Raw genomic sequence first — 22432 nt, forward strand, 5'->3', positions numbered from 1 at the left:
TGTTGGGTCGCGACCCGCATTGCTTCTGAATGAGAAAAATTAGGTTTTAATCATAATTTTGAAAGGGAGAGGAGAGAGGAGGATGAACTCTGAAGCACGGAACACACTGTGGAGCATCTCCATTCGCTCTCCACAGTTCTTTTTCTATTGCCTTTTAATTCTATGTTATTTTTAATTGTTGTTTATGTTTAAAATGACAATGTTGAACTAAATCTTTATTAGGGTTTTTAATGGATTCTCTTGAAATCCTTTGATGATCTAGTGCAATATTAGTATATTTCTTCTTCGCATATTAAGCTTGTCTCAATATATTTTAATGCATGAAATGTGATTGGCTATCTTATTTCATTATCTATTTGTGTTTGAATTGAAATTCTGAAAAGTGAAATTTAAACAACCTTTGATTGAATCAGCATAGATTTAATCTAGAATGAAAGTATCTAGGTTATTTTTGTAGCATCTAGGTTGTGAATTCATTGCCTCCTAATTGTTGAATTTATCATAGAAATATAGAAAGTTCACAATTAGGTTGAGTTTTATGATACCTAATCTGATTATAAAATACCTTGAAAACTTGCTAGCTTAATAAGAAGAAGAGTTTTTAATATTGTGTTAGTGACTGATAGGAGGGATTGTAGATGAAATTAAAACCCTTAATTGTTAAAATCCTTGGAATTGTATTCTTGTTTTTGTTCTTACAATCTTGCATTATTTTTAGTAGTTTTTTTTTTTTTGCTTTTAATTATCAAGATACAAAACCAATTTTTGTTAACCAAATAAAAACTAAGAATTAATTATCTGGTAGTTGATAATTCAGTCCTTGTCGGACGATACTTGGTCTTACCAAGAAATTATTACAAATTGCGACTGTGTGCACTTGCATAGCTTTAATTTTCGCAACAAGTTTTTGGCGCTGTTGCCGGGGACTGAAAATTATCAATATCAAAACAATTAATTTTATTTCTAATTTGGTTGTTCTTTGAACTGTCTCTAACTTATTTTGCGTGCATTCTTGACCATTTTTCAGGCAGTTCTGTTATATGCGTAGCAAAAGAGGAGCATATAGCCTTGTTCTTATCAATCCTGAGATTGAGAAAGTGTGCAGGCAGAATCGTAGAAACAAAATAGCTACTGGTCCAACTGTGGTAATGGAAAATCCTCTAAACAATGATGGGTTAAATGGAGGGGTGCCAGAAGTGGTGCTAGGACGAGCTCAGAATCCCGCTGTGAGAAGCTTACGGGATTATGTACTCCCAACTATTATGGGAGTGCAAATATGTATAAGACCACCGGTTGTGGAGGCTAATAACTTAAGATTAAGCCGACGATCCTACAAATGGCGCAGTCCACCGTGCAATTTGTTAGCTTACCCTCAGAAGATCCTCATATGTACATAGTTAATTTTCTAGAGCTATGTACAACGTTAAAGTATAATGGGGTGAACGATGATGCAATCAGGTTGAGGCTATTCCCATTTTTGCTACGGGATAAAGCTAAAAGTTGGTTGAACTCCCTTCAATCCAATTCTATAAATACTTGGAAGGATTTAGCTTAGAAATTCCTTGCCAAGTACTTTCCTCCATGAAAGGCTGCTAAATTAAGGGGGGGGGGGGGGATTAATAATTTTTACCAGCTTGAGGGGGAATCTTTATATGACTCTTGGGAGAGGTTCAAGGAACTGTTGAAAAAGTATCCTCATCACGGCATTGAAAAGTAGATGTTGGTCCACAACTTTAACAATGGATTGTGCGGTATTACTCGCACCATAATTGATGTCACAGCTAGAGGGGCATTTATGAGTAAAAGTGTCAGCGAGGCATATGAGTTGTTGGAAGATATGGCTACAAACAACCATCAATGGTCTGATGAACATGCAAGTAGTAACAGAAAGGTAGCTGGGGTTCATGAATTAGATGCAATCACTGCTTTGACTGCTCAAGTTGCGACATTGACTAAGCAATTGTAGCAGAATACAATATCAACAATTGCCATTCACTTACAAACAAGGTGTGAAATTTGTGGTGGTCCTCACAAATTTGAGCAGTGTATAACAACAAAGTTCAATAATACCATCCCTATGAAGTAAGTCAACATGATGAATAATTTTAATAGGCAAGCCAACAATCCTTTCTCCACCATTTACAATCCAGGGTGGAGGAATCACCCTAATTTTTCATGGAAAATAATCAAGGCCCTCAGCAACAATTTTAGCAGCTCGTTTCTCAAGCTCCACCTCAAGAAATGTCACAACCACCGATTTCTCGCGAGAAGAGAAATGAATTACAAGCTGCACTATTGACTTTGACCAACTCCTAAGCTCAATTTATGACTGAAACTCGGTCATCCATCAAAAATCTTGAAATGCAAGTGGGTAAATTGGAAAATATGTTACAAAGTAGACCTCAAGGAAATTTTCCAAGTAATATCGAAACGAATCCTAAGGAGCAGTGCAATGCAATCTCCTTGAGGAGCAGTAAGGAGGTTGTAGAGCCAGTTGAGAAATCTAGTCTTCCATCAAAAATGGAGTATGAGAAGAAGAATAAAATGGATGAAGAGGTTAATGAGAACCTTGAGAAGAAGAATCTAGAAATAAGTATTGAGCATCACATCAAGGTCCCATATCCTCAGAGGCTGGAAAAGAAGACGCTTGACAACCAGTTTTTCAAGTTTTTAGATATTTTTCAAAAACTTCACATCAACATTCACTTTGCAGAAGCCTTAGAACAAATGTCGAGTTATGTGAAGTTCATGAAGGAAATCTTGTCGAAGAAAAGGAAATTGGAGGATTATGAGACAGTGGCACTTATTGCGAAGTGCATCGCAATACTCCAAAAGAAACTACCTCCTAAGTTTAAAGATTCAGGTAGTTTTACCATTCCTTGCACTATAGGGAATGTGGTTTTTGAGAAGGCATTATGTGATTTAGGGGAAGGTGTGAATCTGAATCCTCTATCTATCTATAAAAAATTAAAATTGGGAGAAGCTCGCCCTACTACTGCGTCATTACAAATGGCTGATCGTTCAGTGAAGCACCCAAGAGGTATTATTGAGGATGTATTGGTGAAAGTGGAAAAATTCATCTTTCCTGTAGACTTTATTATTCTTGATATGGAGGAAGATGAAAATATTCATATTATTCCTAGGAGACCATTTTTAGCTACTGGAAGGGCGCTAATTGATGTACAAAAAGGGGAATTGAAGCTGCGAGTGCAAAATGAGGAGGTAACATTTAATATTTTTGTTGCAACTGAAATTCCAACATGTTTTAGAGTGGATTTGGTAACAGGAGGTGGTAGTAAGGTGGAAGTTACTAAGAGAAAGGTCATTGCTCAAGTTGGTAGTCAAACAGTGCGTCATTGTTTGAAAAGGTTCGTTAGTGGGAAAGCTTAATTGTTACATAAGCAGTGGAAAGTCCCACCAATTTGCAATATCAAGAAACGAGTGTCTTCTTATGACACTATGGCTCTCAAGGACTTGAGAGGTGGCTTGGATCCGACTTGAATTTAATAATAAGGTTAGCGTTCGGCTAAACGACGTTAACGACAGTGCATTTGGAGGCATTCCAATCCTTTATTAGCATTTTTGTTTTTATTATTTTTATTTAAGTTTTGGATTATGAACATTTTAATTTTATTATTTTGAGTATTTATTATTTTTTATTTTTGGATTAGTTTTAATTTCTGTCGTTTAGTATTAAATTTGTAATGTTGAATCTTGAAAATCGAGAAAAAGAAAGCAAGAAAGAAAAAACAAATAGGGTCACAATGCTATTTTGAGCCTAGCTTATAAATTACCAAGTTCAATCCATATCAGCCGCCACATTTTGGCCACCTGAGGAAGATGGTGGAAAGGGTCCTTCGTTGTGAGTAGTCTGAGTTTGTCAGGTCAATTTCTTTTCCTTTGCTTTTATTTTGAACATTATGGACAATTTTCATATTATGTTTGGGGAGGAGATTTACTTTTGTTTTGTATATATTTAGCAGTTTGTTTTAGTTGTGTTTGTGTTTTAGTTGTTTTTGGGTTTTAGTTTTGTATTTTACTTAGTTGTTGTGTCTAAAATGTTTAGAGGGTCGTGTTTGTTGAATCAAGTTGATAATGATAGCCCATGAGATTGAGTGAATAAAGTGTGATATAATTTTATGGAACTGAAAGCTATGCTATGGAAAAAAAACATGTGTGCTTAATTTGGATATTTCTTGAGTTTACTTGTGCTTAAGTCACAATAGGGATTAATACTCGACTCGAGGTGAGCCAAGGGGTATTTTTGTAACTTAGTACATTACCAGGGTTTAGCGGGTAATGGGAATTTATTTGGTGATTTATGGGATATTAGAATGAATTGCAAATCTTAAATGGAATTTGAGGTTTAGTGGGAAAATGTGGCAAAGGACGGTATTGCCCTTGGGGACATTAAGGAGAAATGTTTAGGCTAGGGGCATTTTGGTCTTTTCCAATAATTGGGATAAGTTTAGTGAGTCATAAGGGGAAGTTTTCAAGAAAAAAAAAACAATACTTCACTCGCAGTTTCTTTCTCTCTCGTTTCTCTTTTCTATCTTGAGTGTGTGAGTGTGTTCCTTGAGTTTGGAAGGGAACGCTCTTGATTTGAGGTTGGAAGGAGATATTAGAGCTAGGAAGCAAAGGAGTGGAGCTAGGGGTTCAAATTTCTCCATCAAAGGTAAGATTTACTTACTCTGTTTTGCTAGATTTATGGTGATTTAAGCTTTTCTTGAGCTTTTAGGCTTATGATTTGGTTATGAATTGGAGTAGAGTTTTGGCTTAGCTCTTCCTGTATTTATGTTTTCTTATGTATATTAATGAGTTTTTGGGAGTAAATTTTTGGTTTAATTGTGATTTAGGGTGAATTTTGGGAGTTTTAGCTAGGGGGAAAACCGTAGGAAAAACCGAGAATTTTTGGGTTCGCGGGGTTGTGTCGCGACGCTGTTCTTGGAGCGCCGCGACCTGCATGAACTCAAGGGCTAGGGGTGGTTCTCTAAACCCACCTTAGCATCGCGGCATGTGTCTAGGATAGTTGGACTAGGAATTGAACGTAAGGAAAGGATTTGGGTGATTTTGTTGATGGTGAATTTCCTTTGGTTAGACCATTGGCTGAATCGAATCCTTTTTGGGCGAGCCGCCCAATAATAACTTACGTGCTATCGTAAAATGATCAATTTCCTAAGTAAGGGAATTTTCTCTCTGACTTGTAGAGGGTCGCAGTGCTTCTGTGAGGCGCTGCAACTAAAATTGGGGATTTTGGAAAATGGGGATTTTAAGCACTGGAACTTAAACCTAAAAGCTTGCGAGGGATTCTACTATTCAGTTTAGTAGAATTCGAGATCCTGGAGGCTAGGAATTAATCATGAAGCTTTTAAATAGTCTGGTGCTTGATGGTTATCCGTTATTGTGTTGTGACTAGGTTGTACCATTAGGGCTCGGGAGTAAGGATCGCGCTCGGGATTGCCATTCGCTATCTGCTTGGGACTCAAGGTAAGAAATTTGCACCATGGTTGTGATTAAGGCTTGAGCCCCTGTTAATGAATAAGACTATAAATATGCATGTGATATCTTGATTAGGCATGCTTGTATATGTTGTATTTGATTGCACGATAGACAAATTGTATGTTGATTATACCTGATCTAAAAGCTTGGCCTAAGAGAGTCAGGGTCGACTATACGCATGCAAAACGCAAGTTGTTTTTGCTAGGGCAACCTGGGAGTGTAATATGCACTTGTTTGGCCCAAACTCCACCTAAATAATTAGAAATGCGATTCGCACTTGTCTAACTCATTGGTTGTTTAAATTGGACTATGTGTTAGTTTGAGCAAGGTTGTTACTACTAAGCTTGTTATTTATATTTTGTTGCTTGTTTGAATCTATTGATTTAAGTTTTCTTACTGAGCCTTGGCTCATGGGTGCTATGTGGTGAAGGTAAGGGAAAGGGAAAGTTGGACCAGCCATCAGTTGGAGAGCTTTAGGGGTGGCGTATACATTTATAGTTGCTATACCGCCATGGTCGAGGATTCAAGAAGGACTAGAGTCAAGCACTAATTTTTCCGCTTAGGCTAGCTTGTGTTGTAATTACCTTGGAGTTGTAAATGACTTGTAAATATTTATTTTGGGATCCCATGTACAGTCTTAAACTTTTAAATGAAAGTAATTGTTCTTTTGATTAAACTTTTAAACCCTAATCCATTAATTACTCTTAGTTACACGTTTATATCCAAATGACTTGATTATGAAGTCCAATACTATTTAGGGCGCTACGGTATTAGACGAGATATCCTCGATAAATCTCATACCACAACATATTCATTACATCTAGGCACCACGAAGATGTATCAGGACCTAAGGTCTTTGTATTGGTGGCCTGGGTGAAGAGAGTTATGATTGATTATGTGGCAAGGTGTCTAACCTGTCAGTAGGTGAAGGCTGAAGACCAACGACAAGAGGGGTTGTTACAGCCTTTAGGTATTCCCCTGGAAGACGTCACTATGAATTTTGTAGGGGGCTTGCCTTGGACATTGGGGAAACATGACTCAGTATGGGTGATTGTATACAGATATACCAAGTCAGCTCATTTTTTGCCAGTGAGAACAAACTTTACTGTGGACCAGTATGGAGAGCTGTACATGAGGGAGATTGTATGTCACCATGGGGTTCTGTAATCTATAGTGTTGGACTGGGATCCCATCTTTACCTCCAAGTTTTGGGGAAGCTTGTATAAGGCTATGGGGACTCACCTAGAGTTCGATACAACTTATCATCCTCAGACAGACGGGTAATCTGAGAGGATGATTTAGATATTGCAGGACATGCTTAAAGCATGTGTATTAGATTTTGAGGGGTCCTATAGTAAGTATCTTCCGTTGATTGAGTTTTCATACAATAACAACTATCAATCAACAATTGGAGTAGATCCATATGAGATGTTGTATAGCAGGAAATGTAGTTCACCCATTCATTGGGATGAAATGGGGGAGAGGAAGTATTTGGGTCCTGAGATGGTTCAGAGAACTAGTGAGGCTATTGAGAAGATCAAAGTTCGAATGCTCACCTCACAAAGTAGACAGAAAAGATACGCTGACCCTAAGCGTAGGAACATGGAGTTCTAGGTAGGGGACCACATTTTTCTGCGAGTTTCACCACTGCAGGGAGTAAAAAGGTTTTGAAGGAAGGGCAAGTTGAGCCATAGGTTTGTATGACCTTTTGAGATCCTGGAAAGGATCGGGCAGGTAGCCTATAGATTGGCTTTGCCCCCGTCAGTATCAGGTACCATGACGTGTTTCATGTCTCATTGCTTTGGAAGTACCTGTCAGACACAACCCATGTCTTATGAGGAGCAACCAATTCAGATCCTAGATAGAAGAGACAAGGTTCTGAGGAACAAGATGGTTCCTCTAGTTAAAATTCTATGGAGGAACAGCAAGGTCGAGGAAGCGACCTGGGAGCTAGAGTTGGATATGCGGGATTAGTATTCCAAGTTGTTTAGGTAAATTTCAAGGATGAAATTTTCAGTAGGAGGGGATAATTGTAACATCCCCAATTTTCCAATAAGGCTTAGTTCCTAGATTAGCATGTCGACATGACATAAATGGATTAATATGTGAATTTAATTGAATATATGTGTGATTATATGAGTTGTATGATAATATGATTATTTATGCATGTTGTGCATTAACTATGATTGTGGGCCCGTTTTGGTGAAAAGGAAATTTTTTTAATTTTGACCCGTTGAGGATATAATTGTAAATTATATGTGCTTATATCTGGCTCGGGGGTGAGCCTAGGAGTATTTTAGTAATTTGGTCTGTTACCGGGGATATTAGAGTATGAGTTATGATTTGGGGGGGGGGGGGGGGGGGGGGGAATATTAGTGTTTGGAAGATTAGTGGGATTGAATAAGAATCTTAAGTGGAATTAGAGGTTTAGCAGGAAAATGGTGGCAAAAGATGATTTTTCTCTTGGGGGCATTATAGAGCAAGGATTTAGGCTAGGGGCATTATGGTCTTTTCCCTAGCCTTGGATTACCTTAGTTACTAGAGTTCTATAGAGGCTAAGGAAAGAAAATCAGAAACAACACTTCACTCAGACCATTCTCTCTCCCCCTCTCTCTATCGTTTCTTTCCCTCTATCTCTCTTGAAGTGTTTGAGGAGTTTTTGAATTTTTAGGAGAATAGACTTTGAAATCTAAAGAGCTTGGAGCTCGGATTGGTTTAAAGGAAACTTAGGGTCAAAATTCACAACTGAGGTAAGGAATCGTACTCTATTTTTTGGTGAAATTTTGTTATGGTTTAAGTTTGGTTGAGTTATAAACTTTAGCTTGGGTTTTGAGTATTGGCAAGGATTTGGTTTGGTTTTTGGGGTATGAATGTTGCCTAAGTTGTGTTAGTAAGATTTCTAGGCTAAGTGGATGACTTTAAGGCAACTTTGGGATTGTTTTTGGAGGATTTGTTTCGAAGGAAATGGCTGGAAAGTGTTAGAAATTCTTGGTTTGTGGGGTTGCATCGCATCGCTGTTCTTTGTGTGCTGTGGTCTGCATGAACTCAGAGGTTGGAGAGGTTCTCTGAATTGCCTTGGCACCGCGGTTCCTGGTGGGCTACTTCACGGGGCGTGTCCAAAGAGAAAGCATTGGGGTTCTCTGGCTTGTAGAGTACCACGACCCTTGCAGGGGGGGAGGGCAACTCAAATGGAGAAAATTAGCATGTACGCCCTGATTTTCCCACGGGCTGATTAATGAGCTGAGATACGGCCTAATCATGACTACCACGTGGACATCCCCAAGACTGGAGCTACCATCATAAGATCCTACCTCCTTAGCTCGAGGTAACCCAAGGGTTCGCCAAGATTGCTTAAGAACTGAGTCTGGACTCTGAAAACCACAGGTCGAGGGAATCATCCAGCTTGTGGTACGGGCTTGAGTTGGAGGCTGTGACCTTTTATAAAGTCAACCACGTAAGGTAAACGTGCATATATCAGACATTACGTGTCTGATATACCCCTGACTTCTCAGACACGCAGCAGGAACGTGCATATTCAGACACCCACGACTGGGTTGGGCCGTGCAGCCCATTATCCCCTTACCTATTGATTTGACCACACTAATGTGTCAGGTTTAGGAATTAATCATGAATGTCACAGAGTTGACATGATAGGTAAGAAGGTCACGGGATGACCTTCTTACCAACTCCCAGGTGCCTTCTCCTATAAATATGGAGACCTTGGGAGTTAATAGAGGTTGGATTCTCTATTGTAAGAAATACCCTGTAAAAGAATACCCGGTATATAGCAATAATACTGACTGGTGGAGTAGAAGGATTTTAACCTTTGAACCACCTAAAAACGTATTTGGTGCACCATTCCATTTCCAAGATCATATATCTATTTCGGTTCAACATAAGCACTAATCCCTTTCTCTTTCTTTTCTTAATTACCTGTTGGCGAAGAACCATGTCAACATAGCCAAATAGGGTTTTTGAGTACGGGAACTCAAACCTAAAGGCTCAGGAAGGATTCTACTACTCAGTTTAGTAGATTTCGAGCACCCGGAAGCTAGGAATCAATCTTGAAACTTTTAATTGGTTTAGTTCTTGATGATTATTTTTTATTATGTTGTGACTAGGATATATCGTTAGGCTCAGGAGAAAAGGATCGTACTCGAGGTCACCATAAGCTATCTGCTAGGGACATGAGGTAAGAAAACTGCACCAGTTAGGACTTGAGCCCCAGTTATTAAGTATGCCTATAATCATATTTTCGAATATCTATTTAAACGTGAATGATTGTGTTATGTATGAACTATTTAGTGGATTGAATCTGATTAAGAAACTCGGCCTTAGGGTCATGATCAGCATAAGCATGTGGAATTCAGGTCGTTATGGCGGAGCCATTTTGGAAGTGCGATATGCACTCATTTGATACTATGGTCATGTAATTGAGTTGAATGTCTGCTTGAGTATGTTTATTACTGCTAAGCTTGCTATTTGTGATCTGTTGATTATCTATATCTATTTATTTGAGTTTTCATGCAGGGCCTCGGCTCACGGGTGCTACGTGGTGAAGGTAAGAGAATGGGGTAGCTGGACTAGCAATACGTTGGACAACTTCGGATGCAAAGTGTGCATAGGCAGCCTGCTCGACCACAACGATTTAGACATTTTTTTTGGAAAGCTAGGGTTTAGTGGGTTTGCCACTCAGGATGGTTGTTATGTACTTCATTTATTTTCCTTGTATCAACTTTTAAACTTCTCTTTTCTTTGGGATCTTGTGTTTATGAACTAAATCTTGTAATGAAAGTAGCTAATGTTTAACCAATTCATTTTATACCAAATTTTAACTAACCCTAACTACATTTTTTAGTCCAAATGACTCACTTAACGAGTTAAGCACAATTTTAAACACAAAGTGTAATGGTCCTAGTTTAGTAGGGCGTTGCATTTATAGTTAGTAATATAGTTATGCTCAAGGAAGGTTGCATTTGTGGAAACAAATAACTTTTGGTCCTTTTGACTAGCATAGCCCACGAAAATTCACCACTTCGTGTCTCTGGAGCATAGCCCACGAAAATTCACACTTCAAACCTTGAATCAAGTTTCCCTGACTTAGGTCTAAGAACATGAGCAGGACAACCCCAAATGTGGAGATGGCGCAAACTAGGTTTGTTATGATTCCACAACTCTAGTGGTATCTTGCTTATAGTCTTAGATGGGACTACATTCATAATGTATCTCACCATTTGAAGTGCATATCCCCACAATGAGAGAGGAAGAGAAGAGTAGCTTAACATAGACTTGACCATCTCCAACAAGGTCCTGTTTCTTCTCTCTGAAACACCATTTTGTTATGGCGTTCTAGGTGTTGTGAGTCAGGATAGAATACCATGCTCCAACATGAAATATTTGGATTCTAAATCCAAATATTTACCACCTAGATCTGATCGAAGTGTTTTAAGACTCTTACCTAACTACTTCTCAACCTCTGCTTTGAAGTCCTTAAACTTGTCGAAGGTTTCTGACTTCCTAAACATTAGGTAAGTATGACCATATCTAGAGTAATCATCAATGAAAGTGACAAAGTACTCATAACCACCTCTAGCTTGTATATTAATTGGACCACACACATCGATGTGTACAAGTTCTAATGGTTCTTTGGCTCAATTTCCTTTCGCCGAGAAATGGCATTTCCTTTCACAAACTATAAGAGTTTCAATAGTTAGTTCTCTCAATGGTCCATTTTGTGTTAACCTGTTTATTTTATCTAGACCAATATTGTAATGACCCAACTATTTCTAAGACCTTGGACCATTAAAAACTACTAGACTTAGCTACTACTTTTGGAGAAAACATAAGAAATAATCATAACTTTATGAAAACTCTAGAATAAGTATTGTATCAATAACATAAAATTATAAATTAAAATGTAATATGGCTTGGGTACCCATCGTTTGTAAAAAAATAACTTTAAATCAATTGTTCAAAAACTAAATGCGGAATTACAAAAGACAAAATAAACGTCATCCTCGATCGACACGCAGTCCACTCAGTCCATTCATCCTTAACACACAAGCCAAGCTACCAAGAATCATTCTGCCTCCATAATCACTTTCCTGCATTACACTAAAAATAAAGGAGTGAGCCTAATGCCCAGCAAGGAAAATCTACTAACAACATATATCATAATTCAAAAGCATAAGACTATATCATAGCCACATACTATAAAACATACATCACAACTCTAACCCATGATCATGATAATCTTGGGGTTTGCTATCTAAGCAACTATAAGCCCCAAGCAACATAAAAATATTGGGGTTTGCTAGCTAAGCCACTATAAGCCTCAAGCGACATAAAAGCATTGAGGTTTGCTAGCTAAGCAACTATAAGCCCCAAGGAATACAAGACATATTCTAATAGACTTGACTGGATTGACAAGTTAGCCATTTTACTAATGACTACTTCTATTCCGGCATTGATTAGCTCCTACTGTAACGAATTTTCTATTTCAGCTAATGCTGCTAGACTTCCATAATTCTTCCTACTTAGCGCATCAGTAACTACGTTTGCCTTTCCCAGGTGGTATAGGATTTCACAGTCATAATCCTTCACTAGTTCTAACCACCTGCATTGCCTCATGTTAAGTTCCTTCTGAGTGAAGAAATACTTTAAGCTTTTGTGGTCCGTATAAATCTCACACCGTTCTCCATAAAGATAATGGTGCCAGATTTTCAATGCAAAGACCACTGCTGCCAACTCCATATCGTGCATTGGATAGCGTTGCTCGTATTCCTTCAACTGCCTTGAGGCATAGGCCATTACCTTGTCATTCTGCATCAGCACACAACCCAATCCTTGCTTCGACACATCACAGTAGACTACAAACTTTTCGTTGGGTGTCGGTACACAAAGTACTGGTGTTGAGCATAGCTTATCCTTAAGCAACCGGAAGCTCTCTTCATACTTATCAGTCCAGTTGAATCTTTGCTGCTTCCGGGTCAGGTTGGTGAGCGGAGTGGCTATCTTAGAAAAACCCTTTACAAACCTCAGATAATAACCTGTTAGTCCTAGAAAACTTCTTACCTCTAACGCGTTCTTTGGTCTTGGCCAATCCTTCAACCTCTACTTTAGATGGGTCTACAGCAACTCCTTCCTTGGATACAATTTGATTGAGGAATGCTACTTACGAAAGCCAAAATTCACACTTCTTGAACTTGGCATAAAGTTTATGCTCCCTTAATCACAACAAGATCAACCTTAAATTCTCCTCGTGCTCAGCTTCATCCTTTGAGTACACCAAGATACCGTCGTAGAACACTATGACGAATTTGTCCAAGTAATCTTTGAAGAACCTATTCATTAAATCCATAAATGTGGCTGGAGCATTGGTAAGACCAAAACAAATAACTAGAAACTCGTAATGTCCATAACGAATTCTAAAAGCTGTCTTAGGAATATCCTATTCCCGTACCTTAAGCAGGTGATACCCGGACCGTAGATCAATCTTTGAAAACATAGTTGCTCCTCGGAGTTGATCAAACAAGTCATCAATTCAGGGTAGCGGGTATTTATTCTTAATTGTCACCTTATTTAGCTCGCGGTAATCTATACACATTCGCATACTTCCGTCCTTCTTCTTCACAAATAGAACCGGTGCTCCCCATGGAAAATGGCTCGGTCTAATGAAACCCAAGTCTAAGAGTTCTTGTACCTACGTCTTTAACTCCTTGAGTTCGGTAGGTGCCATCTGGTATGGTGCCTTGGAGATAGGCTCGGTGCCCAGTACTAGCTCGATTATGAAGTCAATTTCCCGAGTCGGCGGCAACCCTGGTAAGTCATCAGGAAATACTTCTGGGAATTCTTTTACAATGCGGACGTCTCCAACTTTTAGTGGTGTTTCTTTTACCACATCCGTGATGCTGGCTAAGAATGCTTGCCATCCTTTTTCTAGCATCCTCTGAGCTTTGAGAGATGAAATAAGTGGTGTGCGTAGTCCTGAAACTTGTCCCATAAAGCATAGTCTCGAACGTCACTTTCTTGTGCTTGCAGTAGATGGTTGCGCCATACCTTGTTAGCCAATCCATGCCCAGAATAATGTTGAATTATTTGATCTCTAGTTCTATCAGGTCTCCTTCTAGTTCTACGTCCTTAATTTTGATCGGAACGCTTCGTACTATCCGTGATGATAGGACTATTTCACCCGAAGGCAAATCTATTACAAACCTAGTTCTAAATCTTTCACAAGGTTTGTCTAATTTCTCTATCATTCCTAATGAGATATACGAGTGAGTGGCTCCCTATTCAAATAATATTGAACATACTTTATTGAAAATAGAAATCTGATTTGTGACTTCTTTATCGCTAGCATCAGCTTCTCCCTGGGTTAAGGCAAAGACTCTGGCAAGAACCATCTTATTGTCCCTTTTCTCCACTGGCTTGAGCTGGGGACATTCTTTCTTTCAGTGACCTTCCTTACCACAATTGTAGCATCCCTTGGTGTTTGCACAACATTCACCAGGATGTTTCTTTTGGCACTTAGCACATTACAAGTATTCTACATAACCTGACTTACTGCCTCCATTGTTTTTCCATGCTCTTTTATCGTTGTCGGACTACTTGTTGTCAGGATGCCTTCTTTTTTTACCGTTACTATTGTTGCTGGACTGATGGTTGTTGTGGTTGTTGTTCTGACTATTCTGAGGGTGACTCTACTATTTAGGCTCAGGCTTACTAGCTTCCTCCTTACTAACATTCGTCTGAAGGCTTTCTAATTCTATAGTTGTTTCTAGAACATCGGCATACGTAGTAGTTCCAAGGTTTGCTAGCTTAACCCCTAGCTCAATCTTTGATCTAATTCCTCTAACGAACTTGGTAACCCTCAGAAAGTCAGTTGGAATGTAACACCCTGGATAGCCAAGACCGTTACACTGTGTGTTTATAAGGTGCCAGACTTGCTAATCAAGTTATTTAAGTAAAATTGTGTTACTGAAACAGTGGAGGAACTAGGGTTAAAAGTGTTTTGGTCTCAAAAGTTATATTTTCATTACTAGGCATTGTTTATTTACATGGGATCCCAAAAACGACAGTTTAAAAGCCATTTACAAAAGTTACAAAGTTTAAATACACTGACTGGCCATACTAAGGCAAAAACGAGCAGTTAGGTAGTACTTGTCCTGGTCCACTCCTCGATCGTGGTGATCGAACAGCTAGTTATGTACATTTCACCTTGGAGCTCTCCACCTCGGGCTTGGTCCAGCCTGCCCTTGCCTTAACCTGCACCACGTAGCACCCGTGAGCCAAGGCCCAGCAAGAAAGCATGATAACATGGTAAGATCAGCAACACTTAGCAAATATTTCACAATGCTCAACCAAGAATTCAACATCTCATACATTTATCCAATCAGTAATAGCAGTTTTCATCCAGACAGTCAATCAACTATAATCATAGTGCAATATTCACGTTCATAACTAATAGATTGTCATACCCATCAAATAACATTCAGGGTTGGCGCCCTTAGTCGCACCCTCTAGTTGGCACACTGTCTTCGGCTCAATAGAGCCGCCCCCAGTGTAATACTCACTGACTCTGGCCAGCTTAACCAAGCTCAGTGATAAACAAGCTGCCTCAGCTCCCAGTGGCTGAGCCGCGCCCCAGTGCGCAAATAATGATTCCGACACCCTTAGGCCGGTAATCGCATGTCCCATGGCGTAATAACACCATCTCACGACATGATAAACAAATATAGGGAACTCTTAGTCCCATCGTGTCCACATGATTATTCATATTCACATAATAATGCATACAAACATAGGGAACACCTAGTCCCAACCTAACCACATACTCAGGTGCAGCTTTCTTACCTTTCAATTTACTGGTTCCCGATGCCACGTAGCCACAAGCACGGTCCTCTACCCCGAGCCTCTCCAAAGTCCTAATCACAACACAAACATAATATTCTTTGTCATTAACCAATCCAAGACTACCTTCCCGGTACCTAACCCACACTCTCGGAACCCCCAAAACCTTAGAACAACACCCCGGAGACATCCCCCGAACCCCCGGAGCAAAGGCCAAAAATTGCAAAATATAACACCCTGAAATTTGCCTTGTGCCGCGGCACCCAACACCAGAGACCCCTAGGCCGCGGCAAGCAAAAGCTGTGCTGCGGCACACCATCGCAGACCCAGATTTCTGGGTTTTCCTTCGCATTTTTCCCGAGCCTAACTCACTCCAACTCACCCCAAACTCCATCCTAAGTCCCAAAATCAACTCTAAACCCTTAATAAACCTCACAACAACCCAAAAACATCATGCCCAAGCTCACTCACACCTTCAATCCTAAAATCCACTCTTGAATTTCACACTTAACAACTCAAACCAGAAAATTAAGAACAGCTTGAACTCAAACACAAACCACACTCCAAACTCCCTATACCTCAACAGAAACAAGCCTAATAATCACACAGAAACCTTACCTTGAGTGGTGAGTCCAACCTCCAGCTCTAAACCTCCTTCCCCCTTGATTTCCCAATTCTGAGTTCATACAAAACCAGTCACCAATTTGTTTCAATTCACACTTATCAACCAAAAATCAGACTTGAAACTTAGATATACCATAACCAAAATCTTACCTCTGAGTATTCTTGGTCTAAGCTTGCTTGACAACTTCAATCACTCCTTAATTCTCCTTCCAAGAGCTAAATTCAGCTTCTCCCTTCCATCTTAGTTTTGCTCCTCTAGGTCTCCAACATTCAGCATAAAGCCCCTTTCTCCAAGTGTTATACGTATTGTATTTTCCTTCAGCTCTTACTCATCTATTCCCTGCCAAAAGACTAATTTAACCCTCCATTTATATCCTTTACTAACTAGACCTCAAGGGCATACCTGTCCTTTCATCACCTTTGCAATTCTACCACTTTCCCATAAAACATGTTACTCTCTATGGTACTAACAGTTACGCAGGTTACCAAATCACCAGTTACCATTATCTAGTTTTCTAGGACCGTCCCGGCACGTGCATCACATTTGTATCACAGCACCCACACAGTACAATTCACATATCATAATTATCACATAATATAATTCACATATCATATAACATGCTTAAAATCATAATCATCACACATAATTCTCATCATGCCCTCCCGGCACACTAATCAAAGCCCTTAAGCCTTATTAGTGAATTTGGGTCGTTACATGGAACCAACTCTGGCACAAACTTGGCTAGTCAGTCGAACTGCCGAGCATACTCTGCTACCATCAAGTTGCCCTGCTTCAGACTAGTGACTCCTCGACCCTTGTAGCGATGACTTCCGAGTTGTAGTACTTCTTGTGGAACAGCTCCATAAATCTGGTCCATGTCATGGGGCGATGTCATGAGTTTGCTGAACTAAGTCCCACCATATTCTAGCATCCTTCTTTAGTAGAGACGAAACGCAGGATATGCGGTCCGCGTTGCCGAGATTCATGTGCGCTAGGATCGACTCTACATTTCTGAGCCACTCTTTCGCCTCGAAGGGGTTTGTTGTCCCTTCAAAGTTTGGAGTGTGTTGCTTACAAAACCACTCGTAGATTTGCTCCATGTGCTGAGCTGGGTAGGGTGGATAGTTTGCCATTGGCCATCCCCCGTAAGTACCTACTTGATGGGGTGCTTGAGCCATTTGTTGAGGTTGAGGTTGCGGCGGAGGCTGAGTTTAATGTCGCTGTTGTTGCAGTAATTCCTCAACTTGCTGTCGTCGTCTGGCAATTTCTGCAGTGTTGTCAACTGGCGGCGGCGGTGCACTTCGGTTAGTAGTAGCAGTGGTAGCACGCACTCCCCTTCTGCGAACTGGAGGGGCTTCATTAGTCTCAGGAGCGACGCTGGAGGTATTAGCATTGGTGCGTGCAGACCTTATGAGCAACATCTTCAGCAGATTTCTAACAGTCAAGAAAGACATGTTAGAACTTACCCTAATAGGCTCTAAAACAAAACTTAATCTAAGCAAACATAACTTGGACCTATTAATTATGATTTCTTATGAAAATTATATAAGCCTTCTTTATCATTAGAGTGGGTTTCTATACTTAGAAAAATAAGCCATCTTTATTATTTTCTAAGTGTGTTTCCAATCATCCTATATGACTTAATTCTCAGGCTCGAAACTCATCGTTGTTCCAAAGTTAACCATATTGAGGGAGGGCTGGGATCAGTAAAATTGTTCCCACTACTATGGCCCCCTATCTCTCAATATAGAACCTAGTCCATTGATTTGTATCTACCCTCACCAAACTTGGTCATTATTTATCATGATTGTAAAAAAAAATCAAACTCATACATGTCATTCAAAAATAACAATAATATTTATTTGGAAGAATGGTTTTCACTATGTACAATCATAAATGCAAAGATAATAAATAAATAAACTAATCTAATCTAAAAATTCAGGATCTTCTACATCAGACCCTTAATCTAACATATCATCATGTATCTCCTCATAATCATCTTTATCTTGAGCCTCAAAATATCCTATAGGAAGATTCGTAAAGATTCTATGTTTTTTCTCATTTGTGAATTGGAATTCCATTTTAGAGGTGAACCTAAGTATGAGAAAATAATATCTCATAACTACTGGTAATTCATCTTCATCATCTATAGTCTCCCATATTTCTTCTAAAGCTGCAATTACAGTAGGATAATCTTTAAAAAGTCTAATCACTAAAATATATTGCTCTGTTTCTTTCATCATAATTTGTTTAGTTGTTTAGAGGTGACATATCTCATGGTGGAATAAGAGTAATCTCTGAGTGATTCTTTCTAGCACTCCTACTGTATTTCTTGGCTCTCTAATTCTTTTCAAGGCCTTAATGGCTGGGATATCCTCATAGGTTAAGGCCTGATCCATTCTTAACTGAAAACATAAGGATAAAACGTTAGCTAAACACATAAACATATTAACTATAACATAAACACTTAAGTTGGCGGTTAGATTCGGAGCTTGAGTGTGTGTATCAAGGAGAACTTCATGCAAATGGATCGTTGCTCTGATACCAACTGTAATGACCCAACTATTTCTAAGACCTTTGACCATTAAAAACTACTAGACTTAGCTACTACTTTTGGAGAAAACATAAGAAATAATGATAACTTTATTAAAACTCTAGAATAATTATTGTATCAATAACATAAATTATAAATTAAAATGTAATATGGCTTGGGTACCCATCGTTTGTAAAACATAAAACATAACTTTAAATCAATTGTTCAAAAACTAAACGAGGAATTACAAAAGACTTAAATAAATGCCATCCTCGATCGACACGCAGTCCACTCAATCCATTCATCCTTAACACACAAGCCAAGCTACCAAGAATCCTTCCGCCTCCATAATCACTTTCCTACATTACGCTAAAAATAAAGGTGTTATACCCAAAAATTGGAGATCGAGGACGTGGCAATAAATGTGACAAGTGGCAGTGGATGGTCAATAAAAGACACGTTAATAGTCAATAAATACATTGACTCCTCAGAGTTGTGATAAAGTGACCCGGTAGACTGACGAAGAATTTGGATTGCTTGAAAGATGTCATAACCAAGCCAAGTGCACCTTGGTCCTAGGAGGCTAAGGAGAATGCATCCTAGGAGAGCTAAGGAGAGTGCATCCTAGGAGGCTAAGGAGAATGCATCCTAGGAGGCTAAGGAGAATGCATCCTAGGAGAGCTAAGGGGAGTGCATCCTAGGAGAGCTAAGGAGAGTGCATCCGAGGAGAACTCAGGAGAGTGGTCCTAGGAGACCCCAAGGATGTGGTCCTAGGAGACCCCAAGGATGTGGTCCTAGGAGACCCCAAGAGAGTGATCCTAGGAGACCCCAAGGATGAGGTCCGGGGAGGAGATCCCAAGAGACCTTGGTCCGAGGAGAACTCAAGAGAGTGGACCCAGGAGACCCCAAGGGTGAGGAGAGTGCATCCAAGGAGAACTCAAGCGGGTGGTCGTAGGAGACCCCAAGGATTTGGTCCGAGGAGAAACATGGTATGCTAGAGGAGAGTGCCATGTTAGAGGAGAGAAGTGCATGTCCTACCACCATGCACGTCCGACCAACAAATGTTTGCCCTACCACCATGCACATGTTCGACCAGCACTTGCATGGGTGGTCAGTAGGAGGTGGATCAACTAGCTAGAGGAGACTAAGTCAAGATTCCCAGGAACAACTTCAACAAAATATGCGTGAATCTCTCATTCTTCCCACAAATGGAGGGTTTGTTACATTTTGAATTTTGAATGTTTCTTTGTAAATTAAATGTAATAAATATAATAAAATATCCCGGTTCTAGGGGATACCGTATGTATGACCCTAAGCCTATAAATAGGGGGCTTTTGGGATGAGAGAGGGGCTTCTGCTGCTTCTTCTTTCTAGAGAGAGAAAATTTGGGTCTGAGTATTCTAGAGAGAGAAAAGTGCTGGAATTTGAAAGAATTCTTGTATTTTTGCAATCTGTACTGAAGAAACTCAGTTGGCTCAGTCCATCTGATCTTGAGTACAGATCTATAAATCACAACTCTAAGTGGATTAGGCAGGCTATTACCGAAAATCGGGGTTGAACCACTATAAAATCTTGTGTGTTCTTTATTTTCTTTATTAAACTGTCTGTGTCATTTACATTCTCTTGAAGGCTTGTCGTATTTGACGTTCTAACGTCGTTGGCTAAAAACACAGTCAACAAAAGGAGTGAGTCTAATGCCCAGCAAGGAAAATCTACTAACAACATATATCATAAATCAAAAGCATAAGACTATATCATAACCACATACTATAAAACATATATCACAACTCTAACCCATGATCATGGTAATCTTGGGGTTTGCTATCTAAGCAACTATAAGCCCCCAGCAACATAAAAACATTGGGGTTTGCTAGTTAAGCAACTATAAGCCTCAAGCGACATAAAAGCATTGAGGTTTGCTAGCTAATCAACTATAAGCCCCAAGGACTACAAGACATATTCATATATATATATATATATATCATAACATATCATAAAATAAACATATTATAACATAACATATCATAGCATATAAGCATATAAAATCTATCCTATTTTCCTTACCAAAAGCCGGGATATTTGAAAACAAGAACGAGATTTAGAAACTCCTATAAACCAACAGTAGAAAAGGTTGAGAATCTTTAAGAATTAAGATGAATATGGGAACTAAACCATCAAGAAGAAACTTACCAAGAAGGACCTTAAGTTTCAAGAACTTAAATACCTAATCAAGAATCAATAACAAGAATTAGGATCTGAATAAAAGAAACTAAAGAATTATAAAGAACTGGACTTAAGGAATATGAATACCTTAAATGACCTTATGGATTGTTCTAAACCTCGATACCGAAATCACACTTTTTCTCACTTCCCAAGTGTTTATAAAAGCTTAGATTGATAAAGCTTTAACCCAAAACCCAAGTGTATCTCTCTATAGTAACACTAGCACCTTGGAGGCTCTGATCAAATGCTTGAAGAATGAAGAAAATGGCTGAGTACTAGGTCCTATTTATAGAGTTCAAGGATTGAAACTAACCCTTTTAATTTGAATAAATAAATGATTATAAAATGGAAAAGATTTGAATTTTCGTTCAACTGACGTCCAGAACTCGGTCAAAATCGTTCAAAGGCAGGTCTAAGTGGTTAAGGGTATTTTTAAAATTCAAAAAGTCAACTTCCAAAAATATACACAAAGGGCGATATATCGCCCCCCCTATAGGCGATATATCGACTTTACTCTAATCTCGAGCCCTTGTTCGTATGTTCGTGCAAAGTCGACGTGTTTTCCATATCTTCTGTAGGCGATATATCGGCCCCTAAGCTGCGATATATCGGCATACGTAGATATATTAAATACGTATTTGCACTTTTTCAGCATAATTTGAATTGGATAAACAACTTTGACTAAGTCATAATACAATCCTATCAGCTGCTGGAAGGTTCTAAAGCTTCTAGATCTGTCTTTTATTAAAACTATTCATCAAAATACTTAATTCATTAATAATCATGATTATGACAAGTGTCATGCTATTATTAGCTTTATCTAAACCTTAGGTTATGGTAAATAATATATCTAGGACCAGCAATATTAATCAAACCTTATTAAACTATAGGTTAAACTTATAAAATCCATAACAGTTGCTATGAGTTTCCAACTAAGTCCCGACTTGAACCAAAATCCACGGTAACTAACGTACTACTAACTAATACTAACTACTACTACTACTACTACTATCTAACTTGGCTAAGCAAACATTCTGGGACTCTACAAATATGACCTAGTCTTACATGCAATAGATATGTATCATCTTCTTTTGAATCTTTTTTGTCATTTGTTACCTTTTGGTTTAGCTACTTTAAATCACTCACAGTTATTTAGCGATCATTCATTTGTCTTGATCATATACATTCCATTTGTTTGTTCCGCTTCACAAATCTTGAAACCATTCTTTGAAATAACAATCACATTATTATCAAAAGATTGTTCATGCAACGTACATAAAGAGACTAAGTTTCTCAAAAATCCAGGAATAAAATAAACCTTATTAAAAATAAGAAAATTTTTCCTAAAATATAAACAGACTATTCCCAATGCTCTGGCTCACACAAGCGCTCCACTTCCAACTCGCATAGTCACCTTGCCATCACATGTTACCTTGATGACTCACGTATCAACATAGTAGAACAAACATGGTTAGTAGCCATTGAATCAACGACCCAAGATGACATATTGTATTCCCCTACCCAAGCTTCAAGTACAAGAAAATTAGATTTACCTTTCTTTTTCAGCTCAACAAGGTACTTTTTACAGTTTCTCTTCCAATGACCTTCAACTCCATAGTGGAAACACTTTCCCTTCGGCCCTTCTTTTTGGAGTTATTGTCATTCTTGTTCTCCTTGGCTTTTGGTGTCGTCTTTCCTTTTTT

At 38.9% G+C, this 22432-nt stretch overlaps 1 protein-coding gene and 1 non-coding gene across 2 annotated transcripts; one reads left to right on the forward strand and one right to left on the reverse strand.

The window, feature by feature from the left end:
* Window positions 1-1600: 1600 nt before the first annotated feature.
* LOC133820189 (small nucleolar RNA R71) lies at window positions 1601-1707 on the reverse strand. The gene has a single exon (XR_009886618.1). It is a non-coding gene; the product is annotated as a small nucleolar RNA R71 (small nucleolar RNA).
* Window positions 1708-2325: 618 nt separating this feature from the next.
* Window positions 2326-3390, forward strand: LOC133814784 (uncharacterized). Its single transcript, XM_062247701.1, has 2 exons — window positions 2326-3040; window positions 3287-3390. Exons 1-2 carry the CDS (start codon window positions 2326-2328, stop codon window positions 3388-3390), a joined length of 819 nt encoding a protein of 272 aa, XP_062103685.1.
* Window positions 3391-22432: the final 19042 nt, after the last annotated feature.

Source organism: Humulus lupulus, chromosome 2 (genome assembly GCF_963169125.1).
Source record: "Humulus lupulus chromosome 2, drHumLupu1.1, whole genome shotgun sequence".
Lineage (NCBI taxonomy): Eukaryota > Viridiplantae > Streptophyta > Magnoliopsida > Rosales > Cannabaceae > Humulus > Humulus lupulus.

Excerpts from the sequence above, each read along its gene's own strand:
- LOC133814784 (XM_062247701.1), top strand. The coding sequence starts at position 2,326 with ATGACTGAAACTCGGTCATCCATCAAAAATCTTGAAATGCAAGTGGGT. Across the intron at positions 3,041-3,286 it reads TTCAGTGAAGCACCCAAGAG|GAGGTGGTAGTAAGGTGGAA; the intron begins GTATTATTGAGG and ends ATTTGGTAACAG.